The 27,414-nt window shown below is 36.6% G+C and overlaps 2 protein-coding genes across 4 annotated transcripts; one reads left to right on the top strand and one right to left on the bottom strand.

Annotated features, from left to right (window-relative positions):
* Positions 1-2,702: 2,702 nt before the first annotated feature.
* On the top strand, positions 2,703-14,684 carry LOC129264043 (uncharacterized). Of its 2 annotated transcripts, none has more exons than XM_054901918.2 (9): positions 2,703-3,073; positions 4,067-4,184; positions 5,688-5,788; positions 9,041-9,142; positions 9,524-9,563; positions 9,921-10,015; positions 10,559-10,749; positions 11,198-11,375; positions 12,327-14,684. In XM_054901918.2, the coding sequence occupies exons 1-9, from the start codon at positions 2,960-2,962 to the stop codon at positions 12,492-12,494; spliced, it is 1,107 nt and encodes a 368-aa protein (XP_054757893.2). In that variant the 5' UTR covers positions 2,703-2,959; the 3' UTR covers positions 12,495-14,684. The 2 variants fall into 2 exon arrangements, with proteins under 2 accessions (XP_054757893.2, XP_063957809.1); XM_064101739.1 differs by having other exon boundaries at positions 2,781-3,073; positions 9,494-9,563; positions 12,327-14,678.
* A 774-nt stretch (positions 14,685-15,458) lies between these two features.
* Positions 15,459-21,587, bottom strand: LOC129264044 (lactoylglutathione lyase-like). 2 transcript variants are annotated; one of them, XM_054901919.2, is made up of 6 exons: positions 21,425-21,587; positions 20,386-20,468; positions 19,822-19,962; positions 19,083-19,153; positions 18,268-18,357; positions 15,459-17,912 (listed from the first exon to the last, which is right to left on the bottom strand). In XM_054901919.2, the coding sequence occupies exons 1-6, from the start codon at positions 21,497-21,499 to the stop codon at positions 17,794-17,796; spliced, it is 579 nt and encodes a 192-aa protein (XP_054757894.1). In that variant the 5' UTR covers positions 21,500-21,587; the 3' UTR covers positions 15,459-17,793. The 2 variants fall into 2 exon arrangements, with proteins under 2 accessions (XP_054757894.1, XP_063957811.1); XM_064101741.1 differs by lacking the exon at positions 21,425-21,587 and adding an exon at positions 20,830-20,933 and having other exon boundaries at positions 15,634-17,912.
* Between the last annotated feature and the right edge of the window lie 5,827 nt (positions 21,588-27,414).

Raw genomic sequence — 27,414 nt, 5'->3', positions numbered from 1 at the left:
AATGTATCATTGTCGATACATAAATACTGATGGAAAGATTTCCAAAATATAAGGAGTAACATGCAAATTGGCCACAGACACACATAAATGACATGAATATGTACACTCCTCCTTAATGGCGTTTAACAACTGATTATGATCATGCACGGAGCTCTGGTACTAATTGTTTTTTCTTCTCATAATCAACTTGGAATTGATCAATATTGTTTGCCATGTATTCCATGCAAATTGTTGTTTAGAGACTCAATGTGTGGTTTTATGTACCAGTATACCAATAGTTTATAAATAAGATATTTTCAGTTGCGTTTACATGGTTCATGCGACTCAATGTTACTATACAGTGCGTCCCACAAAAAAAGGAAACTCGTTTTCAGAGTTAGATTTCACAATTATTGAATATGTTTTTACTATAAATGTGATGCTCATTGCAAGAGTGGAATCTCATCTCTAATTTGAAACCAAAAGCTTAGCAAATCATCCACGCATGGCAGATTAGAACAATAAATATTAAGGCATATCAGAAACGATTTGCGCAGAAAACCACGTGTGAATCTGAATCCTTTCTAATTTCAGGGATCAGTGAGAGAATCTAGACAAATAATATAAAATAAATGCTAATGAGCCAGCCAGTTCGTAATATCACGAACCAATCATGTCCAAATTTTCTGCGCAACTTGATTTTGACAATAAAATTTCAAACTAGTCTTGCTCATTAATGTGAAAGTGTTCGTTTCATATCATGTATTAAATTAAGGAGGAATTATTGAATTATATGATTATGTAAATGAAATACCATAATTAATTTGCCTTTAAATAAGTGTTTAGTACCGCAAAATCGTAAAATAGCCTTAAAAACGGACATATTGAAGCTTTTCAAAATGCACTCATGGGAGTAAAATCGCATGATTTACTAAAACGCTAGAAGGAGTTCGTAAGAACCCTTGCGTTATTAAAGTTGTTCCCTTCAATTTACGGCTAGTACTAAGCCTAAATTGTTTACCTTGACAGTCAATCACGGCTCACCATTAAACGATCATTTGCATTTGAAGAAAAAAAAAACATCGGAATCTTGGTTTCCTTTTTTCTGGGACGCACTGTATTATAATCCATGTCAAAACCACGTTTCTTTCGTTCTACCATAATGTCACCTTTTAATAATATTTCATTTATCTGCTTTTACCATGTTTACCATTTATTTTGTATTTATTGATATCGAATGCTGAATTTCTATTAGCATGTCGGTGAAGTTTCAAATAAATTTATTGTTATGCCATGTCATGAATTCCGATCTCTTATCTTATTTTCGGATGTGTCGCTCTCAACAATTAGTCAAGAAGCTTATCAAGCAAAACTGGTGCTGCTGCTATATGATTCTATAACTTCTTAGCATTTAAGTGTGAACTTCCAAACAGGAGCAAAGATGTACCAAGTCAAGTCAAGTACCTTAAATGGAATAGGCCTACTGCATTATTCAATACATACATGTACATACGCAAATAGGATCTGGGGACGGGGGGGGGGGGCTTGAACGATTTTTTTTTTTTGGGGGGGGGTGAACCGCGCCTGCATATGGTAGGTTATGTGTAAGTGGGTGAGAGGGGGTGTGTGCGGGTTGTGCGATGTGGCAAATGATTCAGAGTAGATGAATAGTAATATTATTGATTATTTTTTATTATGTGTTTTAATAGCATTCAATCTTATACAATATAAAAAACAGCTGTAGGCCCTATTTGATTATATTATTGACTCATAACAATAACTAGCTTTCGAGACATCGAGTCTTCTCCTGATCAAGCCTACTGTTTTTACTCTCTTATGTATAAATTCATTATGTTTTTAGTCAATTGGCAAATGAAATCAGTCAAATCAATACACTTCCATGCATTACCCACACCCTTCCCTCGCCAGTGCTCCTTACCCATTTGTTCATTCTTTATTATAGCTTTGGGGGATTCTTCAACAATGGAAATGTGTTAACGCTGCATATTGCGATGGGAGTATAGTAAAACATGTTTAACACACCTTATTCTGGAGAAACAAGGTGAACTCAGCAGAATGAATCAATATGCAAGCTAAGACCGACCGTGAAACAAGCCTTTTGGTTTTATAAAGTGGGCGGAGCGAAGTAGATTTCATGTAATGTTCCGAAACTTTTCCCGCTGATACTGCAATATATTCAAACATTTTACCCCGAACAATTTTGTGCTTTAAAACATTTGATACCCTCCCTATAAACAAATCTTAATGTAAGGTAAAATTGCAGCGTGTACCAAATTGCGAGGTGTGAAGAATTGTGAAGTATAAAAAGGCAGAGAGTTGGGGTGTAAGAAAGGGAATGGGTGGGAGGGGTGGTTGAACCATTACATAGAGTTTTATAAGAAGGCTGCAACTGTATGGACGGGGCCATATTAAAAAAAAACAGATGATTTTCCTTTGTAACTTGTTGGGTTGATTATAATAGCTGGCCTATTAAGTATTTAGTTTGACATAATAGCCGAATATTGTAGTCACATGACTAGACATTACGTGCAGAATAAAACGTACTATACCAATAAAGCTTTGGATCTTTTACAGCGTTATTACTTATAACAACAACAATATATCAGGTCAGAGATGTAATTCCAAAGTTCGTTATCATTTACGTTTACCATAATAGCCCAGAAGATTGGGGTCACATGACTAGACCGAGTGCAAAATAAACCGTACCATACTAATAAAGCAATAGGGCTAGGCCTTATGTGTTATTGTTTATGAACAACAGTCAATCAGCCTTGGGATGCAATTCCAAAGTTCATAAGTTTTGTGATAATACGCAATGTAGGTTTCTACACATGTGAATGGATCGTTATGGATCGTAAATGCATATACTCTTAATTTATTCCTCACTCTGTATAATCTGCCTCAGAGTGACGTCCGGATTAATCATCTCTTTCTGACATCTTTGTAGACGTAGTCAAGAATGGCTCCTATCCAGGATGTAAACCCTGATGTTTACATGAAGATCCCTCCCCAGAAAGAAGAGAAGAAGCCTGGTCAACTGAATCATGCACAGATTCAACAGTATTTTGAAGAGGTTTGTAGTATATCAATATTAAGCATGAAAAGCCTTACCATAATATAGGCATATATTTTCCATCACTTGTAAGCTTATAAGATTTGGTACTATGTGTAATAGCATTGAGATAGAACATTCACCGTTGCATCCTCAATGGAATAGAACAAACTCCCTCTCACAATAAGACGATCCCAACAAACGAGTCCTTTAAGAAGTCCCTTAAAACTCTTTTGTTCTAGGCAACCTTCTCATTTGATATGTCATTCTGATTTTGTTTGTATAAATATATGTTAACTGAAATTGTGAGCGCTTTGGGCTATATGGGAAATATTATAAATATTGAGTATTATTATTATTGCTGAACTATTTTAGGTTGATGTTCTCGTAGACGGGCTCATGGATGTTGCAACTTCTTGATGAATTATGTTCTTTTCACTGTATAGTTTATGATCACGAGGGTGCATTGGAAATATAACTATATCAGAGGTGTCTTTTATCAATTGGTTCAGTGAATTTCGAGGCTCGAGGTCCGAGTGTCAGCTTCTCGATGGCGTCCTTCGGCAATATTTAATCTACATAGTCTCAACCAAGATGCCAATTATGTATATTTTAAGATGTACCAAAAAATAAAGCTCTGAATGAGCGACCAACACTGCAACTTGTAAAAATACTCACCAAAGAGTGGATAGTGTATACGCCTCATAAGGCCTATATTGTGTGCGCTAAGTCTGATTCAATTAAATGACCATTGTCTGTTAAACGCATTGATGAATCAGTATTATCACATTATAAAGAATATAAATGTTGAATTGATAGGCCTATAGACGCTCAGGCATGTTAGGCGTAGATCCTATAGTGTTTTCTAATGATGTTCATCACGTTCCATGATAAAAGTAGTTTATCTTTTGAATGATTTCAATGGCATGGTTTCCAACTTCCGTCATTTATCTTATAATTCGTTTTCAATAATGAGGATTCAGTTATATTTATCAGTTTTTATCTTTCACTCAGGGCTATGTCATAGTACCGGATTTCTTCAAACCGGAAGAACTTGAGCCAGTTCGTGAAGGGGTGAAATCCGAAGTAGATAGGATTATAAACCAGCTGTATAATGCAGGCAAAATCAAAGGTAGCGAGTGAAAACTTTTATTTGAAAATAAAAAAAAAATACGCTATTGTTATTATTATTATCATTTTGATTATTATCGTTATTGCTATTGTTGCATGTTCTACACACATGTACGATAAAAGATGAGGAAAGTGTGGATACGTCGTCATCAGCTTATAGCAATTACATATTCACGTCGGCGTGCATTTACTTCTTTTCACAAATTATTAATGAAATTTATAATTCAGTAACTATCTTTTTATCCGATTGTGAAGAAAATTTCCAGCATATTGCCGGTTGATTTTTACTTTATTTATTCAGCCATTATTGTCAGAATTTATGTCACCAATTTATTTGTTTAGAGTTATTTCTGACTGACTGTATTCAACACTCATCGGATACAGTCAATAATTATATAATATTGACTGGTCTTGAGGGGAACATCAAATATATTGCCAGCAAAAGAATCATATTGGCCCGAGTCTTTAGACGAGGGCAATATGGGTCTTTTAAGGGCAATATATTTGATGTTCCCCGAAAGAAGGGCAGTCAATATTTTTATTACCATCCAAATCAGATATCTAGAGCAAAAATCATGATAACAGTGATATCTTTTAAGAATAGAGTTCTGTTGTGTCATGATAATATCAGTGTCTAGGCTCTGCACTTTACCATTATGACGTACTTGCAAGCGCCAAGATCCAGCGTTGTCTTTATTATGACGTAGATCGTTGGTGCGCGGAACATTATGAAGCGTATCACTTCATTCGCATCCTCAAAGGCCCGGATGTGAGACCAGGATATTTTGCGTCCTCTCTGCATGCAAAGTCAATACGCGCATTGAGACCGAGGAAAATACAAACAATATACCTATCCCTTCCTGATAATAATAAAATACAGGGAAATACGGTTTTGTAAATGACCAGCTCAGATGTCTGATACGGGTGATAATAGACTTTATCCTTAAGAAGCTTCAATCATATAACGCATATATACTAAACAGTGTCAGTTGTGGAGGTGGATAAACAAAATAATGAAAGCCGTTCGTTGTATTACAACGTTGTTGTATTCAGATTATATACTCAATATAATGTTAATCATAACAGTTTACTTTGAAGTCAGAGATCAATTGCCAAAACCATTACCACTGTCATCACTGACTTAAGTCGAATAATATTATGTTTACCTTGCTATTAGGTAGTGGGTGTATCATTGACACTAATGATAAGGAAACTAACTTGTTTGAGTTTTATAGAGGTTATTAGAAAAAATAAAACAAGGCAGATATAGTGACCCTTCCAAAAGAAATAGTCCTCCATGTTTTCTGGTCCCCCGCCACCCCTCATCCTCCTGGATCCGCCAAAGGAGTAAGGCTTCATAATATCAACGAATTCAGATGTGAAAATATCCATAAAACCAGGAAAATGATATAGAACCTACTGATCTCCTCCTTTTCCCATTCTTTTTTTTTAAATAACATAATTCCTCTTTACTTCCTATTCCGCTTCGTAAAAAACTTATCAGACAAATACGAGAATGTCGACTTGTTTCAAAGGATGACATGCGTGGAGAAAGAGTTTCCTGGTGCCGCCGTGCTACTTCACAAAGCTGGTAGGCTTCCACAGGTTAGTCACCAAGTCAATTAGACCTGCTTTTAGCAACCACCCGTATAGAAGGTTCACCTGACAACACCACAAGTCCGGTTTCCCTTTAATAGTTTACCCCCACTGAAACAAGAAGAAAAATACCATCTGCTCATTAAGTCAAATTTTCCTGTCTCCCGTGGATGGGCTTTGTATAAAAAAATCACTGTATCAAAATTTCAAGGTAAATTCTAAGTTATATCAACTATTACTCAACTAGGACATCCGCTGCACAATATTGTTATCGTCAACGTCAATATTGGAGAAACTCTTTGTTTTGATTGGATGAGAAGCTCAGTTCCCCTATAATGCAGTAACTCGCATTCTGTCAATAAGGGTAGTAATAATAACAGTGTTTAAGATATGGGGTCAGATGTATAAAAAGTAGCAATTGCTTCAAGCACAACAAATGCTAGCCAAGAAAAACATCATGCTTCAGCAATTGCTTTATTTCATATGCATTATGTCCCTGCCTTCAGAAAGCAAGTTCTGCTAGCGGTTTGAACAACAGCGACGTCACGCTGCAGCGCGCTGGTGCGAACACCACTCACAGAAAAGGCAGGACTTGAAAGCGAAGGTATAGTAGGCTACTGTGGCAGTGCAAATTACCACTTCTTTCATTATAACATCTTTTTCCCAGACATGCAGTCAGACCGCAGGTCCCTATGCTAATGAGCAAAAAGGCCAGATTCATCCAAATCATCTCGTGGCTGAATCCTCCTCCTTGCAAAATCTCGTGATTCGTGAGATTTTCTTTCTCTAAGAATTTACCTGTTTTAACCTCAAGTTAAATGAAATATTATTGCACCATCAGATAGAGTAAAAGTTACTCTTTCATATTGGTCATTTATTTTGTATACAATATTTTGTTAAACAAGTAAATTTCTGGCCTGAAAATGTGCCTCAAAACTGAATTTTCTTCCTCTGTTTTCTTTTGCAAATTGTGCAAAACTTTTTATTTTGAGCCTCAATGATATTTATATCAACATAAAGCTGAACTTCTGTACTTTCTCACAATGCCGCTCTTGATATGCAGCACCTTTTAATCGGGTCAAGATCACACTTTTCCCACCAAGGTACAAGACGAGATTTCTGAAATTTTGTACTTGCATGAAATCCAGAGTTCTGATTGGCTGGATAAGATTCACAGAACAACAGGCGCGGGGTATTTGAGGAGATTACCACATGGGAAGTGTGACCTTCCCACGAACCCAGGCACTGGAACCGTTGGAATTTGCCAGTGTGCGGTCTCTTTGACCAATCAGAGTGCAGTATTCTTGTTTTCAAGCTGCTTTATGTACTTGGCAAATGAAAAGTGTGATCTTGACCCGATTAAACCAATTCTTATTTTGAAACCTATATCATTTCAAAGCATACATATTCAGCTTTATCATGATATAAAAATCATTTGGGCTCAAACAAAAATAAAGTGTGAAAATAGCAGCTTTTGTCAGGTGAAAATATTTATTTTGTAGCATATTTTAGATCAAAATTTTAACCTATATTACAAAATCTTTGAATAAATCTAAACACATGACCTGAAAGAATGATTCTTCTTCTTTACAATGGTACCAAATTCATGAAATTCGATGCACAATTAGAGCAGCAATGACCGAATGAAAAGAGGTGTTTTGGTCCGCATCAAGCTCATTAAATATGCAAAACATCTCAAGTCATGAATATCACTTGGATGAAAGAAGCCACTTTCTTGGGACCTGCAGTCTGACTGCATGCTAGTTGTGGTGTCAAACTAACTTGTTTCTTTTCAATAAGTTTATATATTTGGCACTTGGTGTGCACTTACTAGGACAAAAAAATATAGGCTACTGTACACCTTGGGGTTCTCTCTCAGGTGCATAAACATGATTAAAAAACGTGAACAAACAAAGGCTCAAGTAGCCTCTTGTCGAGGCCCTGTCGGCTGCTTTCCGAGCGAACATGGCAAAGCAAGGGAGAGAGCGAAGCAGAGCGCCGCGAGACAGGGCCTCTGGACATCTGACCCGAATTTCAGCGACTTTCTTTTGTTTTTTATTGTTTTTACCAATTCACCGACCAAAAACTGGTCGGTGAAAATCATCCAATGAGAGCGCGGGCTGCTATGACGTCATATTGAATATTCATGAGCTCATCTTGAATGGCGACCCGTGGATTCTTGGCGAAGAATGACGACGAAATATCAAAGAGCATTGAATATGCCTCTAAAATGCTGAATATTGACCGATTTAAGGATTTGCAAGTCCATAAAATTAACTCTGCACTGAAAGGACGAGATGATTTTGTAAATCTACCCACAGGATATGGAAAAAAATGTTATCTTTCATGCGATTCCACCGGTCGAACAGGGGCGTCGATTATCGATCTCCGCTGTGCAGTGCAGTGGAGTTGCTGGGAGTTGACTCGAGTCTGACCAGCGGCTGAGCAGTATCTCCCGGGAAGTTTCGGGGCGGTGATGGGTCTGTTACGGCCAGTAGTAGTAGTAGTAGTAGTACCACTACTTGTAGCATTTTGCAGGTTATATCCCCTTTAGTGTCCCGCAATTAAATGAATCCCCTGCAGAATAATGGACTACTATACTATATAGTATTCCGAACCCAAAACGAAACAGCTCTGACATTTCATTGGTTTACTCGGTGACCAGTAATATCATGACTCATGTATATTAATTAGGAAGACGTTCCTCATGAATATATAATTCAGTTCAGATGTCAAGAGGCCCTGGCTCGCGCCAGGCCTAATTCGCTTCGCGAATTAGGGAATCCCTCGCTTCGCTCGGGAAGCAGCCGCCAGGGCCTCGACAAGAGGCTAAGGCTCAAGCGGCTCTGACGGAGCTTGAAAAAAAAAACCCAAGCAAGTGCTTAAAACGCACAAGTAAAATGTTCGCTTTATACATACGCTTTTTAGCAATAGCTTAATCGTCAAGGAGGTGCTAACAGTCAGCGATTGCTTGTACTTACTATCAAAAGCATTTGCTCGCTCATTGTTATGTATTCGGAATCTAACAAAAGCCTAGCAATTGCTACTTTTCATGCATCTGACCCACTATGTAGCAAAAATTTCAAATTAGCACCTCTAGCAATGTCACTGGAAGAATACACTCCGAAATTTCTTAATTATTTATTGGCACTCTAATGATAGTTTGGAAAACGCAAAATAAAAATAATTTGGGCTGGGAATGAATTCAACAATAAGTTTTTCCGAATGGGTTTGCTATATTATGCTTTACCATCTTGACAGAGTTTTAAAGATCTTTGGTCAGATGCTAGGTTACTCAACGTAATGGAACAACTGATTGGACCAAATATTGCGGGACATCCGGTCTGGAATCTTCGCGTCAAGGTAATGGCCAAATGTAATCTTACATAATTGATTTTAATAAGGAATATTGCTTGAGATGAAATGAAAGTATTCAGGGGTGGATCACTGGACATGAAATGCACGACCTTTTGCAATCTACCTGCATAAGCTGAAAAGCACAACATCTTTGACAGACCACTGAGCCTGGTATTCTTGAAAAAAAAAAAAAAAGACAATAAGGAATACCGTCGATCTCGTCCTCATCTATCTTTCACAAGATTTGATATCTGTATCAATGTCTCATATAGCATTATAAGAAATCTCCTTTAGTTTTATATAACTTACATTATCGACACTATGAGTTATGGTATTTTCCTCATTTCGGTTACAAAGGCTATTTCGCTATTCTGTATTCATCAACAGACACCACAAAATGAAGAAGCAGTAGTCCCTTGGCATCAAGGTAATATCAATCTAATTTTACTTTTCAGAAGAAATAAAACCCCGATAGATTGAATTATATATTTGTATTCTAAATAGAACGGACAAGAATCGTCTGAAAATAGAATTATTGGCTGAAAGGTCAATAGGCCTACATCTCCACGTTATTTATTTTATTGTTGACTCTTTTGCTTCCCAGTTCGGTTCCTAACGTATTTCTCTCTTGTATTCTGTCGATCGTTTTATGATTCGAAGTAAATACGCATAACTTCTTCACTTTGAAATATAGGTATATTAATATGGATTTCGTAACAATACACAGTGTCATCACACTGCCGTTTAGCATAATGACGATTATGATTCATTTATTTTTACCCAGATAATGCCTACCTTGATCCCAATGCTTTGAACGTTCTCCAAGTCACTGCGTGGATTCCTTTACTAGATGTTAATGCGAAGAATGGATGCATGCAGGTATAATAATTAGATTCACTTTTATATCATTGCCTATGATAATAATTGCATAGCAATGCTTACAGCTTCACAGTGTTTATGCACGTCCCTCTATATACACTTCCAAGTGAGGTGGTGATGATGATCCACAAGGCGCGAACATCAGGTCTGTCTGTCGATCTGATAATTTAAATGATTCTTGAATATCAAATCGATTATTTATTGAGATGGAGGTCTATTAGGCATTCCTAACTTATCAGAATTTTTAACATAATTATCAGAAAAGCAATGTTAGGCTGGAAATACTTTCACTAAAATTCAGTTATGTTAAAGCCTGAAGCGCAATTTTTGGCGGGACTTTAAAATGTTATTTTGAAAAAAAAATGATGGAGGTATACATAAATTTTCTATTTGTGTGATTTCTTTTTAATCTTATTTCTATTTTGGTTTTACATTATATTATTTCATTTCATTTTAATTCGATGTGTATTTCGAAGTATGCCAGAAAAAAACATACCAGCTAAAGAAATAATAGTACATTGTATCTTTTTGAAATAATTTCAGGTTGCTCGCAAAGGTCATCGGAAAGGGGTAACAGCCAAACACCGATGCTGTGTGGGTGGGACATGGTACGTTGAGGTACTTGAAGAAGATATGATAGAGGCACTGGGTGTAGATATGGACAAAGATTTGGTGACCTGTGATATGTCGTATGGGGGCGTCCTATTAATGAACAACTGCGTTCCACATCGCAGGTATGTCAGAATTTGATCATGCATGTATTTTATTAGTTTCTCCTATTATAACTTTGATATTCTTTTTAAGATATTCGGTTGTTTAGATACCTTAAGTTTTTCCTGCTTTAATTTTTGTAAGCCATTTTTTACAATGATTATGTAACCTAGCTTGAATCATTCTGTTTACAAACATATTCATTTATGTAATCAATATATGAAATTAGAAAGAGAGCTTAATCTTGAAAATACTATTTCACATTCATAAAGAAATCTACTGCATAAATCAATTTACCTAGATACCCGGGTGCCTGTTAATAATACAAATAAATTAGGGTTTTATAAATCAAATTTTGATTGGGGGCATTTTACAGTATTTGACTTCTGATTTATACTGAGCAAGGGAGGAATTGCAATTCTACCAAACTGACATCATTGACCAATTCTTTAAAATACTTTGACTATCCAGTCTCACAAACCTATCACACAATATCCGATGGAGTCTGGATCTCCGCTGGCAACGACCGGATAAACCAAACGGTTTCTATGGGATCAAGGATTGTGTCATGATGAGAAAAGAAGACGATCCGAACTACAAACCGATTTGGGCCGAATATGAATCTTCAGATCGTCATACTATTGCTAAGGTTGGTTTTAAAATGAAGATCTTCAAGAAATATATATATAGAAGAAAATTAGATTGTAAATTATAGTGAAAATTAATTTTCAATAATAATACCATGTTAAGGGCGACGCGTCGCGACGGGGCGACGGTTCGGGGCATACAATTCACTTCTGCGGGCCCTACCTGGTGATGTGGTCGGAGCATTGTTTTTTTTTCAGTGGACAATTAACATTTTCCATTTGCCTCTTCTACAAGGAAAATTCAAGGATTTCCTGAAAGAAACTGTCAAAACATCCGACAAAGTCTGTTTCATTCCATAGTTACCATGGTATATAGTACCTGTCATGGTGGGGACCGTTTCGTGAAAGTTGTCAGCACTGAAAAGTTTTCTTTGTCTGACAGTTACCATAGTAACAATTATAGGCCAGAGCTTCTAAGCCAATCAAAACCAAGGATTACACTGAAATTGCCAGTGCTGACAAGTTATTCAGTACTGACAACTTTTATAAAATGGCCATCCTGGGCTAGATCTGACAACTTGTCCATCGACAATGCTCTCCGGAGTCCTTCATTATTTTCATCTGTTAGTGATATCTTATATTCTGTTGGTGTTATGTAAATGAGTGAATCGCTCTTTGTATAATTACCTGGTCCAAAAATCATATATGTTGCTATTTTTGTCTGTGTCCTAAAAAAATGTTTCGTATTAATACTCAGCCAGAGAACACGAATTCTTGGCTGAATTCTGTTCGTGACACGGACCGCGGAACGATTTTGAAAGTGTGGCGAGAGGGGCGGCCAAAATGCATCAAATCACAATACGGTGTTGATTTTTTACGCTTTTGTGCAGTTACTGATATAAGGTGTTCCCTCCCCTCCGTTGCAAGGCTCCTGCTTGAGGCGTAGGTCTACCGACTGAGTCATGTATCACAGTGAATCCCTCATAATTCCTGCTAATTGTTTTTTTTCATAGGAGGTCTTCAGTCAAAACAAGAATCCTGATTTGGAGATTGAGAGTGACGACATCGACTTCGATACGACGATTACGGGACCATGGATGCAGAGATGGGATCTAGTCTTTCATAACAGACACACTCAAAACTTTAAACCAGATGATAAATTCAACTGGGTGAAGGCTTAGTTATCCCCCCCCCCCTCCCCCATTTCCCCGACCAGCAATAATCTACCCCCGTGTCTACTTTTGCGTTCTTTATTGTTCTTTTTGTACTCTTATTGTAAAGATTCAAAGTTAGGGTCCTTTAAAAATAAAAGTATAGGTCTAAAAAATATAGTATTAATTAAAGTCTCTTTACAACAACAGTAGTAACAAGGGATCCACTGTCCCATTAACTAGTACATTTTCCCTATTCTTGCGTTTGAGTTTTTTATATCATTACCTCTTGTATTATTATGCACATCATACCGACTCAATTTACATTTTCACAGCAAACTGAGTTGAGATTCGGAGGAAAGATGGATTTTTAACAAACCATGTTCCATAAAATATTATATTAGATATAACCTGCTTGCCCGGGTCAAGTGAAAATGACGTGCGGGCAAGCATTAATTTTCTCAAAGTCAATTGCCCGATCGGGCAAGTGGTTGTTTTGGAAATAAAATAATAAAATATCAGTAGACCCTCTAAATTTCAATATCTTTTGGATAATCACAACTATCTCTCATAATTATGTCAAACCAGTAAAACAAAAACAGTGGAAACTGATGTAAAATCAGCGCCAATTACCAATAATTTATCGCCAGGTACCTCGTTCGAAAAACCGTGCCATCGCATCTTACGTTCTATGTGTGCAATGACTGCGCATGCGCTACTATCTTGCGCAATTTGCCGATGCAAACCGAAAAAAAACCCACCAAAAGTAGCTAAAGTTTCACATTTTGCAAAAATCCATGAAATTGCCATCTATTTTCCTTATTACCTTGAAATTGTTTTGATTTAGTTGGAAACTACCGAAAAATGAAGAATATTCAGCTTTTTCTTGACTCTCTTTCTTGACTCTGATTTATGATGATGTTACACTCGGTAAATGTTTTTTTATTATTGTGGTCCCACATGTAGACTTTCATGGTGTTTTTTTTTAACCCATGAAAGTCTACATGCGGGACTACAATTAAAAAAAATATTGACCGAGTGTAACATCATAAAATGATGAAGAAAAGACAAGAGAGGGGTGAATATTAATAATTTTCTTGATAGTTCCCAATTAAAAAAGAAATATCAAGGAAATATGGAAAATAAATGACCATTTCATGGATTTAAAGGTGCAAAATGTGAAATTTTAGCCACTCCACTTTTGATGATTTTTTTTTCATCACAAAACGATCTTTTTCAGAGTCAATAAAGAGCAGAATATTTTTCACTTACTTTCTTTACACTTTCCAACTAAATCAAAACAATTCTAAGGAAATATGGCAAACAGATAACCATTTCGTAGAATTAAAAGTGCAAAATAGGAAATTTTGGCAACTTTTGGTGAAGGTTTTTTTTTTTACCTTAAACGCCCATTTATAAATAGCGAAAAGTTTTTTTCAAAATAAACGTAATGACTCAGGCCTTCGTTGCTGAAAACAACCTTTAAATGGGTGTTCTTCTGTACTGTACATGATTATCAATTGTTGTTATTTTGTATGACCTTTAAAAATAAGAATAGTGCCGTCATAATAAAAAAAAAAATAAAACAAATTGGGCAAGCAGTTTTTTCTATCAGGCAAGCAATTTTTTTCATCACTTGCCCTGTCGGGCAAGTGACAACATTTTTTTTGTAGAGGCCTATTAAATCAGACAGTCTGACTTGATTTCCTATATATAAGAATAGAAATTAATCGATAAGATCCTTGTATAGCAAAAGTATATATATACATATATATATTGGTTATCAGTGGTCAAAATTACCAGAGATGAACACCACATGCTGATTCAGTGAGGTTACAAAGAGCACATCCCTTTCGATTAAACTCACGATATTCGAGGGGTCTGACAATTTTCCCATTTAAGAGCTGATAATGATGTATATTATGATCACATATATTTACTTGTCATATTTATGGGATATTCAATTGTCTTTTTGCCTAGTGAGAAACTTTGCTTTTGCCTGTCAGGAAATTATTTTCAAATGTTACAAAAATATCACAACTTTCTGTGCCCCTCCATTCGTGATACACTAGATCAGCCCCTTCACGCAAAAAAATGATAAAAATTTGTTAACTATTGCCATATTTAATGTTATCGACCCGTCTTCGTCATTCTAAAATAATATTTTGATATATAACTGCGTTTCAAAATGTGAAGATTATAAACAATAATTTGTACTAGAAACAAAGAGTCTAGATGACTTTGATTTTAAACATTCTATCCTTTAACATGATAACAGTAGGCATACGAAACGGAGATTTTCAAGTTCAATTCAATTTATTTCAATCATAAAATCATAATATATATATATATATATATATATATATACAAAGTAACATGAAACATACAAAGTAACATGAAACAATCGAGATTTAATCTAATGAATGAAATTGGAGACTGATATGAAAGTTAAAAAAACTTGTAAGGCATAGTTCCCCAAAATAGGGAAAAGAAACACATGGTGAAACACATTACAATATAATACAAACATGCACACACACACACACTCACACACGCACGCACACACACTCACACACCATGACACGCATGATACATAGGTACTTAAGAGCAACAGGAATATGAAGAGAAGATCTGTCTCTTCAATAAGACCTTAAAAGATGACAAAGTAGTGCATGACATAAAATTATTAGGTAAATTGTTCCAAATACGGAGACCGTTAAAAGAGTTGAGTAAGGACTGAGATGAAACCTTTGGGTAATGGTATGTTATACATGAGCGGGTATTATGGGAATGGATAGATTTATTAAGAGTAAACATTTGACAAATTATGTTAGGTGCAGTACTCTTAGTAACATTCAAACATTAAACATCATAATGGCAATTTGAAATGTATATATATCATAAATCGTAAGTGTTCGTTACCAAAAAATAAAAATAAAGGACGAGAGCGAGCTTGAAAATGAGAATTTGTACATATTCTAAGAGCTTTCTTTTGCAGTTTATATAACGATTCTAATTTCATTTTCCCCACTGCTGCCCAGATCACTGTCATATTATCATTTACGATATTACTTTGCCAGAGTAAAATTGATTACAAAGATGTAAAATGTTAGAACATTAAGAACATTTCTTTTGAAACTTAAAGACACACTCTTATCCAAAAGAGTTTTGTTACACAGAGGTAGTGTTTTATTCACCTTTATGGTTTCTTACCGGGAATTCGATTTGATCGAGATGAAGCATAAAATAAATGTATTGTTTATTTATTTATTTATTTATTTTGTTTTATTTATTTTATACTGCAGGGTAGGCCTGTTCAGTTCTTAAAACTGCTTTACAAAGGCGCCCTGCAGTTTAAAATACATGTCAAGATAACTATGAACAACAACAACAACAACAAACAACATCAAAAATACAAGATACAAAATATCTAACATCAGAAACAATTTGTAATTGCTATTCAAACTTATAGAATCGTATTAAGAGTCAAATCGTAAAATCTTGAAAAATCCATCTTGTCATTGGAATACAACTAACCTAGGAAGAAATAGTGATAAAAATTGCTAAATTTAACAAGTGGAACGCCTCGTACAGTCTCGCCTGCATTTGCAATTCGATATCAGCAGTGCTGCCTTTGAAAACCGCTAATGAATAAGTATTCACAGAAGAAAACACTAATATGATAATAAAATATTAGGTCCATTGACCAAAAAATGACATATGATCATGTGACCTAAGACATGTGCAAAACAATCATTCATAATTGATAACCCTTATATCGATGTTTCATGAGCTAGATTCATAAACTTTCTAAGGTATGATGCCAATTCATCACATACTCCCAACACGGCTAGAGTTCATTGACCGTTAAATGACCTTTGATCTTGGTTATGTTCTTGAAACGCGCTTCAGGGATAGATTGCTGCTCTTATGTTCACGTTTCATGGACTAGATCCATAAACTTTTAAAGTTACATGTATGATAACAATTCCACAAATACCCCCAACATTACCAAAGTTCGTTGACTCTAAATGACCTTTGACCTTGATCATGTGACCTGAAATTCGTACAGGATGTTCAATGATACTTTATTGCTCTCATGTTTACGTTTCATGAACTAGATCCATAAACTTTTAAAGTTACATGTATGATGACAATTCCTCAAAAACCCCAAACATGGCCAAAGTTCGTTGACCCTAAGTGACCTTTGACCTTGGTCATGTAACTTGAAACTCGCACATGAAATTTAGAGATACATTGTTGCTTCTATGTCCAAGTTTTATGAACTAGATCCATAATCTTTTTAGGTTATGAAGACAATTCCTAAAATAAACCCAACATGGCCAAAGTTCGTTGACCTTAATCATGTGACCTGAAACACAGCCAGGGTCTTTAGTGACACACTATTGCCCTTATGTCTGGGTTTTATGAACTAGGTCCATATAATTTTTAAGTTAATATGATGACATTTCAAAAAACTTAACCTTGGTTAAAATTTCGATATCGAGTCCTCCAACATGGTCTAAGTTCATTGACCATAAATGACCTTTAACCTTGGTCATGTGACCTGAAACTCAGGTAGGATGCTCAGTAATACTTGATTACTCTTATGTCCAAGTTCATGAATACTATAACATTTCTAAAACTTAACCTTGCTTAAGATTTCAATGTTGACGACGCCGCCGTCGCCGTCAGAAAAGCGGCGTCTATATAGTCTCGCTCTGCTATGCAGGCGAGACAAAAATGATTACGAGACTTAAAATAATTAAGATACAACTCTAGATACAAAATGGAGAGTTAACTACAGAAACTATATGAACTTATTGAAGACACATGGCAAACAATGTTTCAGTGGAAAGATCACGCAGTAAATCCTATACCATAATGATAAATACGTTAATGGTTTGGATTTTCATCACGTGACATGCTTCATTTATTTTGAACTATTCAGCACCTATGATATTCATGTATATCCTATATTTTCACTTATAAAAAAGCGGAATGAACATCGGCTGCTATTCTGCAAATGCCTTTGATTTATCAGAATGTTTTTTTGCATGAATACTTCGACTGAAATATATCATCGTTTATTCCACGATTAAATTCAGCTTTATATTTTGAGAATATTACTTTTGTTATAACAGTGCAATTCTTCAGATATATTGCCTAATGTGTATAAAAGGGAATTTTGAGTTTAAATTATTCTCCTCCCCTTTCTCACCCCCCCCCCCCCCCACTCTCATAGCTCCATGATCTCTCTATAACAACTAATATTATGGGAAAGGTTTCATAGCCTTGTTTTATCGCCATGGCGGCAAATTTAGTGTCGTCAATAGTAGACATGAGTTGATACCGGTTTACCACAGGATTTAGCCATATTATCCGCGGATAGTAACTCTATCCAATACCCGTCTGGATCCCGGATAAAAGCCAGGCCTTTCATTGGACCTGAAAAGAAGCAATACAGGGATAAAGAATAAAATAATAAATAAGTAGATGAATATATAAAGATATGAAGGGGATGGTGAGAATAAGATACTCATAATTGCAACCGACCCTTTACACACTAGAAATAATCCGGTTTCCAGAATGACACGGATTGACCCAGAATGACTCGTGAACCGGGTCAATATCGTTGTCACATTCAGTTCCGGGTAAAAGTTGAACCGGAACCATATTCAATGTTTATAGAACGAAATAAAATATGGCGTGAGTAAAAAAAAGTACAAAAATGAATCCACTATCTAGTTTGAAAAAGCAAAATTATGAAAGCAATAAAGGTGAAAGTGAATACAAGAATTACCTTCATCTGGCTTCATGACAAACGTTACTCCTAATTTTTGGAATCGTTCACAAGCAATATAAACATCTGGTACAGACAATCCTATGTGACCTATGCAAGGACAACAAAACACCTGATGTCAACCAATTTGTAAATAACCAATCAAGTCGTCCATTTTCAATGTCACTTTTTGAAGAAAAAAATGTCATTATAAACAATCAGTATCATCTGCAGAAAGGGGGGGGGGTCACTGTTCATTATGTTAAAAGTTTAAAATTGAATTCCAAATTTCCAAATTGTTTATGGTTTCTTCCTCCCTCTCCCTTCCTTCCTTCCTTCCTCCCTACCTCCATCCCCCTTCTTTCCTTCCTCCCTCCTTCCTTTCTTTCTTTCTTTCTTCCTCCCTCCTTTCTTTCTTTCTTTCTTTCTTTCTTTCTTTCTTTCTTTCTTTCTTTCTTTCTTTCTTTCTTTCTTTCTTTCTTTCTTTCTTTCTTTCTTTCTTTCTTTCTTTCTTTCTTTCTTTCTTCCTCCCTCCCTCCCTCCCTCCCTCCCTCCCTCCCTCCCTCCCTCCCTCCCTCCTTCCTTTCTTTCTTTCTTTCTTTCTTTCTTCTTCCTTTTCTTCTTCTTCTTTCTCTTCTTCTTCTTCTCCTTTCTTTATATTATCACTACTGCTGCTACTACTACTACTACTAACATCATCAACAATATAAATAAAAATGTTGGTGATGATTATAATGATGATGATAATAACTATAATAATGATATTAAAATAATAATAATGATATCAACAACAATAATGATAATATAGTAACGATGACGATGATAACAATATTTACCAAATCCAAGAGGCTCCGTATTTCCATGATGGTAACCGGTAAACTTTTCGTCTGTATCAGTGCCATAGATGCTACAAAATATGATATAAATAAATATACATATAAGTATATATATAATTTATATATATGATGTGTGGGTGTGTATGTGTGCGTGTACACACATTGTTGTATTCTTAATAGTTCTCCCTTTCCCAATCGACATCATCTAACATGCACAAACAATCAATGGACATATGTATAGTATGTAGTAGAAGTAGGAGGCCTAGTAGTTAGTGGTATCATAATCATAATCGTCTTTTTGTCATTAGCCTACCACCACCACCATCGCAAGGGTGTATACTTGGGGTGCACGTGCATCCTCCCGCTGAGGCAGAGGAGTTCCGACACTGGCAACCAAAACTAAATTTGTACCCCTACTTCTGCTCTTGACGGCTGATTTTCCAAACTGCATGTAGTTCCACCGCCCCAAGATGTGCACCCCCATACCACTTTAGTTCCAGCTCCCCAAGATGTGCACCTCCCCATGCTAAAACCAGCCGATATACGCTACTACCACCACCACCATCATCATCATCATCATCATCATCACCACCATTATCATCACCATCATCTCAGTCATCATTATCACCATCAGTCATCTTCGTCATCACAATCATAGTCATTATCATAATCATCTTCATCATCATATAATCAACACCACCACCACTGAGGAAATACAAAAATCTCTGGAATCTCTTACTATCTGAGTTCTATGGTGGCCGGTTGCATAAAGGTCCATCTAATTCTTTTTGTCTCGTCTTGTGGGATAGCAGACTCTTCGGCGTAACCAAGGAAGAATAAAGAAAACTTCCTATCAGGGAAATCTAGTCTAGTGAATAATCTGAAGAAACAAAGATACATACATGAAAGGCGCTGCGTCACAGGGGGTGGGGGCAGGGGTCAATGCCCCTAATGATCGTTCAAGTAGCGAAAAGAGGTGGAGGGGGAAAGGGGAAGAAAGGAGATAATTAAAAAAGGGAGGTTCAGATCGTGTAGCTCAATTACCCCCGTAATTAAATTTAGAAAAAAATATACACTCTTGCTGCCCCCTATTTAAAAACCCTGGCGCTGCCCAAACATTCACTTACCACAATATATAAGAAAAAAAACATAAAGCAAAGTAGAAATGATAAAGGAGGGTGGGGGTTAAAAAAACATTTATCAGAAAGGAATTCAAAATGATACACAATTTTCAATCATGCAAATTTGAGCTTGTACTACAGTAGATACGGTTCTTTTATATTTTCACTATAGGCCTACATACCTCATACCCAGCACTCGAGTGTAGAAATCCAGGGATTTACGAGGATCTTTGATGCGAAACATAGTCTGTTGCATGATGAAACCCTACACGTATAATAATATATATTGCATATATTCAAATTTATAAACTAAAGATCAAATCAAACCACAATAACAACACTAAAACAATATGAAATAACAAAGATAATTAATTGGTAATGATGATGGTAATGACGAATGTTATGAAATAACATTCGTCAATATCATTTAAAAATGAAAATGATTTCATTATAGGTGGCTCAGTCATAAAATATCATTAAAGAAAATAAACTTAGAAAATTGAAATATATATATATATATATAAATTTTCACACTTTCACAGTTCCCGAGTCTTACAACATATTCATTGCTAGAAAAATACATGATTGGAAAGACCAAGACAATTGCTTGACATTGGTATACTTACTTTTACACAAAACCAAGGATAGGAGAAAATATCGCAAAAGAGCTCCATGCTTGCAATTTCGGTTTGAGTGGTTTAAATTTCCCCTGTACAAAAACGCCACAGTTTGGCTGGTTTGGCTGACCGCGCGCATTGACATCGCGGTCAGTCAAAACGTCGTATCGCTCTGCTACAGTACACCTTTCCAATTGGATTTTCGAATTTTATTAAAAATGTGTATGGCATCGCCACGAAATCCCCTCATATCTCAGAAACTAAAATTAATTGCTTCCTAGAAGTTAAGTTTTGAATAGAATAGGTCTTGTACTTTCATATTCTCTAAAAATCTCTAAATCTATTTTTTTTGGGACCAAAATTGACTGATACGACGGTTTGGATGAACGCCGACGACGGTTTGTACACAACCGCATATCTACAAGTTAGAACATGATAACAAAACACTGGCGTTGGATCCACCTTTTTCATGAAATAATACAGCATGCGAACTACACTGAGCAAGAATTTCATTTCCGTTAATCAAATTACATACATTAACAGCAATTAGTGTCATAATTGCATTCTATGGAATTTGAATATGTAATGTTTTATATACATGTACCTTTGTAGCTGGATCAGGCGTTGCACAATACCGACCCACCTGGTCTTCTGGCAAGGTATTCACTGGTTTTGCCATGTCTCCACTATATATTTAGATGATATTTATATTCCTTGGATAGTTCACACAGTGGTATATTGTATCGACTATCGAGCCACTTTTAAAGGCTAAATTCTTCAATTCTTCTATTGCGCTAAGTTAAATTTCATGGATCAATGCATATACACACTGTTGTTGACTCAGACCTCCAATGCCATTTCAAGCTCTATCCATTGTGCCTTTTTGTTCATAAAATAATGTGAAACTCAAAATAAATTCACCCGTGCATGCCACTGCGTCATAAAAGGGGTAGGCATATGAGTAAAAAAAAATATGCCCAATATAAAGACAGAAAGCAGGGGCGGATCCAGCTTTCGCCAATGAGGGGGGGGGGGGGGCGTGAATTTGTTTTCCTCCCCCCCCTTTTCCTTTTTTTCTCCGCCAATAAAGGGGGGGGGGGGGACTCGGATCCGCCTATGAGAAAGTTGTATCAGATCGTGTTACATGAATAAATGCCAAACGCATTAAGTGAAAATGGAAATTTTAATTTGCGGGGCTAAAATCCAACGATTGTTTAATATTAAAATTCAGATTTACCAGGCAATGGACGAACATAATTCAGATTTTCAATGTTATCTCACTTTTACCTATATGTTTTCATTGACATAAAGAAAATGCTTTAGAAAAGGGACGTTGGTAAAAGGATGTTGACAAACCATGGAATGATAAAAAATAGATAAAAATAAAGAAATTTGAAATTAACAGAAAAAGGTATTTATAAAACGACCGGGGCGGATCCAGCTTTCGCTAATATGTTTCTTTGAAGGGTAGTCAAAACAGTCACTTCTTACCTTTATTCTTATAAAACAACATAAATATGTAATAACCTTATAAGCTCTATAATCAATCATTGAGAGAAAGAAGCGCGAGCTGATTATTTTGGGAAATTTTGTCCTGAAAATTGAACATGCTAGGCACTTTTTGTGATTTATTTATTTATTTATTAACATTATTTCAACAGGATACCCAATCAACATAAAAATTGCTCTCCCTTGGGGTCCTGCATATTAAAATACAATCACAATATATCTTATTATACACAGTAAACATGGTAAAATTAACATGAGAAAATATACATACATTATGATAGAACATAATAGTTGAAGTCAGATATAAACGAAACTATAAATAAATATTACATAGGTTATGTAGATTCGAATTAGTGATAGGTCAATACGCCATCACGTGACCATAGCTGCGAGGATCGCATAAATTTGTTATATTCTGGGTTTTGACGTCACATCAGTAGATATAACTGCGTTGTATTGTCATTTGCGGCGTTATATTCACTAAGGTGACGTCACTCGCTGCTTACAAGTTGCGTAATCAGGTAGTTTGATGTACGCGCGAGTGTTAACGCGTCGATTGCATGAAGAATGCGCTTGATGTATTTTCAAAATATTTTCTATAATTAACCGTATCAGACATCTGAGCAGGGCAACTTTAATACATTGTTGCCTGCTTAAGACTGGGATCAAATTTACAATTGTTTATTTACGGGCCCAATTTATTGCCCGCTCAGAAAAGTCAATGAGAAAATGCGTAGAAATGCAGCGGGTAATAAAAGGCAGCGCTAACATCCGGGTGTTCTACGCGTTTTTGTACGCGTCCTTGAACCGCGCAGTGTTTACGTCACAATGTTAATCAAGTTGAGACAACGTTGGATACTGCGTCCCCAGGCCAGGGACGCGTCATTTCAATTACGTCACAATGCTACAGTTCAGAGGCCCAGTCTGCTCAACATGACAAAATAGATTCCCATTCTTAAACTCTAATAAATTTATGAATTTTAACGATTTTTGCTCTAGATGTCTGATTTGGTTAATAATAGCAATATTGACTGACCTGGGGGCGAAAGGACATATATCGCCCTCACTAAATTGATATCACCCTCGTCTACGACTCGGGCGATATAAATAGAGTTTGGGCGATATATGTCGTATCGCCCCGAAGCCAGTCAATATTGCTTTATTATGACATAGATGGATCAGAGCTGTAGCAAGAATTTCGGGTTGGAGCAAGATGATGAATGTAATCTCTGATGGCGAATCCACATAGACTATATAATATAACAGATATTGCCTGGTCTATCGTTTAAATAAATAACATTTCAACTCCCCTCCGAAACTACGCACATCGTTAGAAAGAAGGGAATATACATACAAGATGCATATGTAACTAGATAATAGCCACCTTTCGCAATCCTCACGGACGCTAATTATATAATATTGACTGGTCTTGAGGGGAACATCAAATATAATGCCAGCAAAAGAATCATATTAGCCCGAGTCTTTAGACGAGGGCAATATGGGTCTTTTAAGGGCAATATATTTGATGTTCCCCGAAAGAAGGGCAGTCAATATTTTTATTATCATCCAAATCAGATATCTAGAGCAAAAATCATGATAACAGTGATATCTTTTAAGAATAGAGTTCTGTTGTGTCATGATAATATCAGTGTCTAGGCTCTGCACTTTACCATTATGACGTACTTGCAAGCGCCCAGATCCAGCGTTGTCTTTATTATGACGTAGATCGTTGGTGCGCGGAACATTATGAAGCGTATCACTTCATTCGCATCCTCAAAGGCCTGGGGCCCATTGCAGAAAGAGTTGCAATCAATCGCAACTCTAAAAATCATGCGCAACTTGATTTTCAACCAATCAACAGCGCGCATTTGGGACTTGCGATTGATTTTTTGACTTGCGTTTAAACGCAACTCTTTCTGCAACAGACCCCAGGGAAAATACAAAGGTATATTTCGCATCGTCTCTGCATGTAAAGTCAATTTGCGCATTGAGACCGAGGAAAATACAAACAATATACCTATCCCTTCCTGATAATAATAAAATACAGGGAAATACGGTTTTGTGAATGACCAGCTCAGATGTCTGATACGGGTGATAATTATATAATATTGACTGGTCTTGAGGGGAACATCAAATATATTGCCAGCAAAAGAATCATATTGGCCCGAGTCTTTAGACGAGGGCAATATGGGTCTTTTAAGGGCAATATATTTGATGTTCCCCGAAAGAAGGGCAGTCAATATTTTTATTATCATCCAAATCAGATATCTAGAGCAAAAATCATGATATCAGTGATATCTTTTAAGAATAGAGTTCTGTTGTGTCATGATAATATCAGTGTCTAGGCTCTGCACTTTACCATTATGACGTACTTGCAAGCGCCCAGATCCAGCGTTGTCTTTATTATGACGTAGATCGTTAGTGCGCGGGACATTATGAAGCGTATCACTTCATTCGCATCCTCAAAGGCCCGGATGTGAGACCAGGGAAAATACAAAGGTATATTTTGCGTCGTCTCTGCATGCAAAGTCAATACGCGCATTGAGACCGAGGAAAATACAAACAATATACTATTAATTATAATATAAATAATAAAATACAGGGAAATACGGTTTTGTAAATGACCAGCTCAGATGTCTGATACGGGTGATAATATTATATAGGGTCCCCTAACACAAAAGTTAACGCTTAATCATACACTTGATTTTTAAGATTGATTGTATGATTGGGGGACCTAAAGCTACGCACTTTGTTTTAAAACAATAAAAACTATCCCAATTTTAATATTTCAACAAATCATCTTTCACTAATTTGTGGCAAACATTCTAAAGATCGTTAACCAAGCTGAAAATATCGCAAAACTCACTAATACGAAAATCCCGCCGTGTTTTCCAAACACCTCTTAATTTCGCCGCCCGATGTAGAAGGGGTCCTAAAGCTACGCACTCGATTTATCATGAAAAAAAGAAATATTTCCTGTGCCTCGATTTCTAAAATATATTCAAATTATTATAGGATAAAATGAAATTAAAGCGAATATAACTCAAAAATTCCAAACAGTTGTTGGTTTTCTCTGCATTTAGAGATTTACTGCAGCCTCTGTAGAAAAAATTGAATAGGAACCGTTCGTCACTCTGCAGTCACAGTTCCACACACAGAGTGCGCATTTGCCATAAAAACTTCATGCGCGATGAGTGGTGCGTAGCTTTAGGACCCGCGCAGCTTTAGGACCCCCTACCATACATTATAGTCAATATAGCAACGAACGTAGAGGGCAGCAATACATGGCAGTGTTGCTTTTAGGAAGGTCCACTTCGCTCAGATTTTGTGACCATTTTCGCCCAGAGCACTTTTTTGGAAAACTGTAGAGTTGATCTTTTTTCGTTTGTTCAATTTTACTATTTTTTATTGATAATAAAACCTCCCAGAAAATATGTTAAATAATATTATTTTAGCATATTTGTATTTTTCAAAAACTGTAAAACAAAAGGTAATCATGATTCTTGTAGTTTACATAGCAATAAAAATACATAGACTGATGATAATTGTGTTACCGTTCTTCTGCTTAATTTCGCTGCCCCTACCAAATCTACACAAGCTAACGCCAGAGCCAAGACCGTGATGTTCTGGTCTGGCCGCGCCGAAACTTCCCCGGTCACCTGTACCTCGGTGCGCGCACTGCGCTGCGTGAATGATAATTACCGTGTTTACACTTAATCGGCATTTGGTTCTGAATAAAATGCCGATGCAGAATCGGCATTTGGATTGCGTTTACACGTTGTTACAGCTCGCGGTTCAGAACCGCGAGCCGATGCAAAAACCTGAAATGATACGCATACCTACAATATACGTCATAATAAAGACAACGCTGGATCAGTGCGCTTACAATTACGTCACAATGGTAAAGTAATTGAAATGCGCACAAATTGCCGGTGCAGAATTGGCTTTCTGTTTACACGTAGTAAAAAAGCCGATTCTGCATCGGCTCGCGGTTCAGAACCTACTACTTTGGTGGTGCAAATTGCCGATTCTGAATCGCGAGCCGATTCAAGTTGCTCGCGTTTACACGCTATGAAAAAGCCGATGCTGAATCGGCTCGCGGTTCAGAACCGCGAGCCAATTCAAATGCCGATTAAGTGTAAACACGGTAATAATAAAGACAACGCTGGATCAGTGCGCTTACAATTACGTCACAATGGTAAAGTAATTGAAATGCGCACAAATTGCCGGTGCAGAATCGGCTTTCTGTTTACACGTAGTAAAAAAGCCGATTCTGCATCGGCTCACGGTTCAGAACCTACTACTTTGGTGGTGCAAATTGCCGGTTCTGAACCGCGAGCCGATTCAAGTTGCTCGCGTTTACACGCTATAAAAAAGCCGATGCTGAATCGGCTCGCGGTTCAGAACCGCGAGCCGATTCAAATGCCGATTAAGTGTAAACACGGTAAATGCTGACTGCACTGCACTGGCATGATAATCTCGACGCGACTCGACTTAGCTAGATATGGACTTGAAAGATTTAGACTTGGTCTGTCATTGATGTGGCACTATGGCGGATGAGCAACGATAAATATACACTTACAGTGTAGATTGTAGTCTGAAAATCTAAAATAATTATGCTATATCCACAAATCCAACCCACATTTTGCAATCCATCAGGCAGGATCGAATACAACCACTAAACAGCAAAGCCAAGTCCCAGTCTAACATTGGACATAATATTAGACAGAAATTATCTGGTTCAGTATCGAGCTATGTGTATTCCGACGGGTCTTGACTTGAGACGAACTATCAAGGGGCAAAGGTCTATGTCACATCTACTATTTTCATTCCATAATTTGTGTTAGCATATAGAGGATTATGTATTATGCACACCGCATCATTGGTGTAAACGTTTGTTCTTTTCTGTGCACATGCAGGGACCGTCTTCATTGTTAGCTGCCATAGCACCTGAAGCTTCATAGCCCAGAGCAACAAATAGACAAGGTTCTTATTTATGAACAAGGTCCCATGACAGTTGAGTTTGATCGAGATCGAGTCAACACAAGATGAATCTCTGCATGGCCATCGTTAGCTGCCCAATAT

This window comes from Lytechinus pictus, chromosome 7, assembly GCF_037042905.1.
Source record: "Lytechinus pictus isolate F3 Inbred chromosome 7, Lp3.0, whole genome shotgun sequence".
NCBI lineage: Eukaryota > Metazoa > Echinodermata > Echinoidea > Temnopleuroida > Toxopneustidae > Lytechinus > Lytechinus pictus.
Note: the sequence above shows the minus strand (reverse complement) of the source record. Positions and strands in the feature narration are given on the sequence as shown.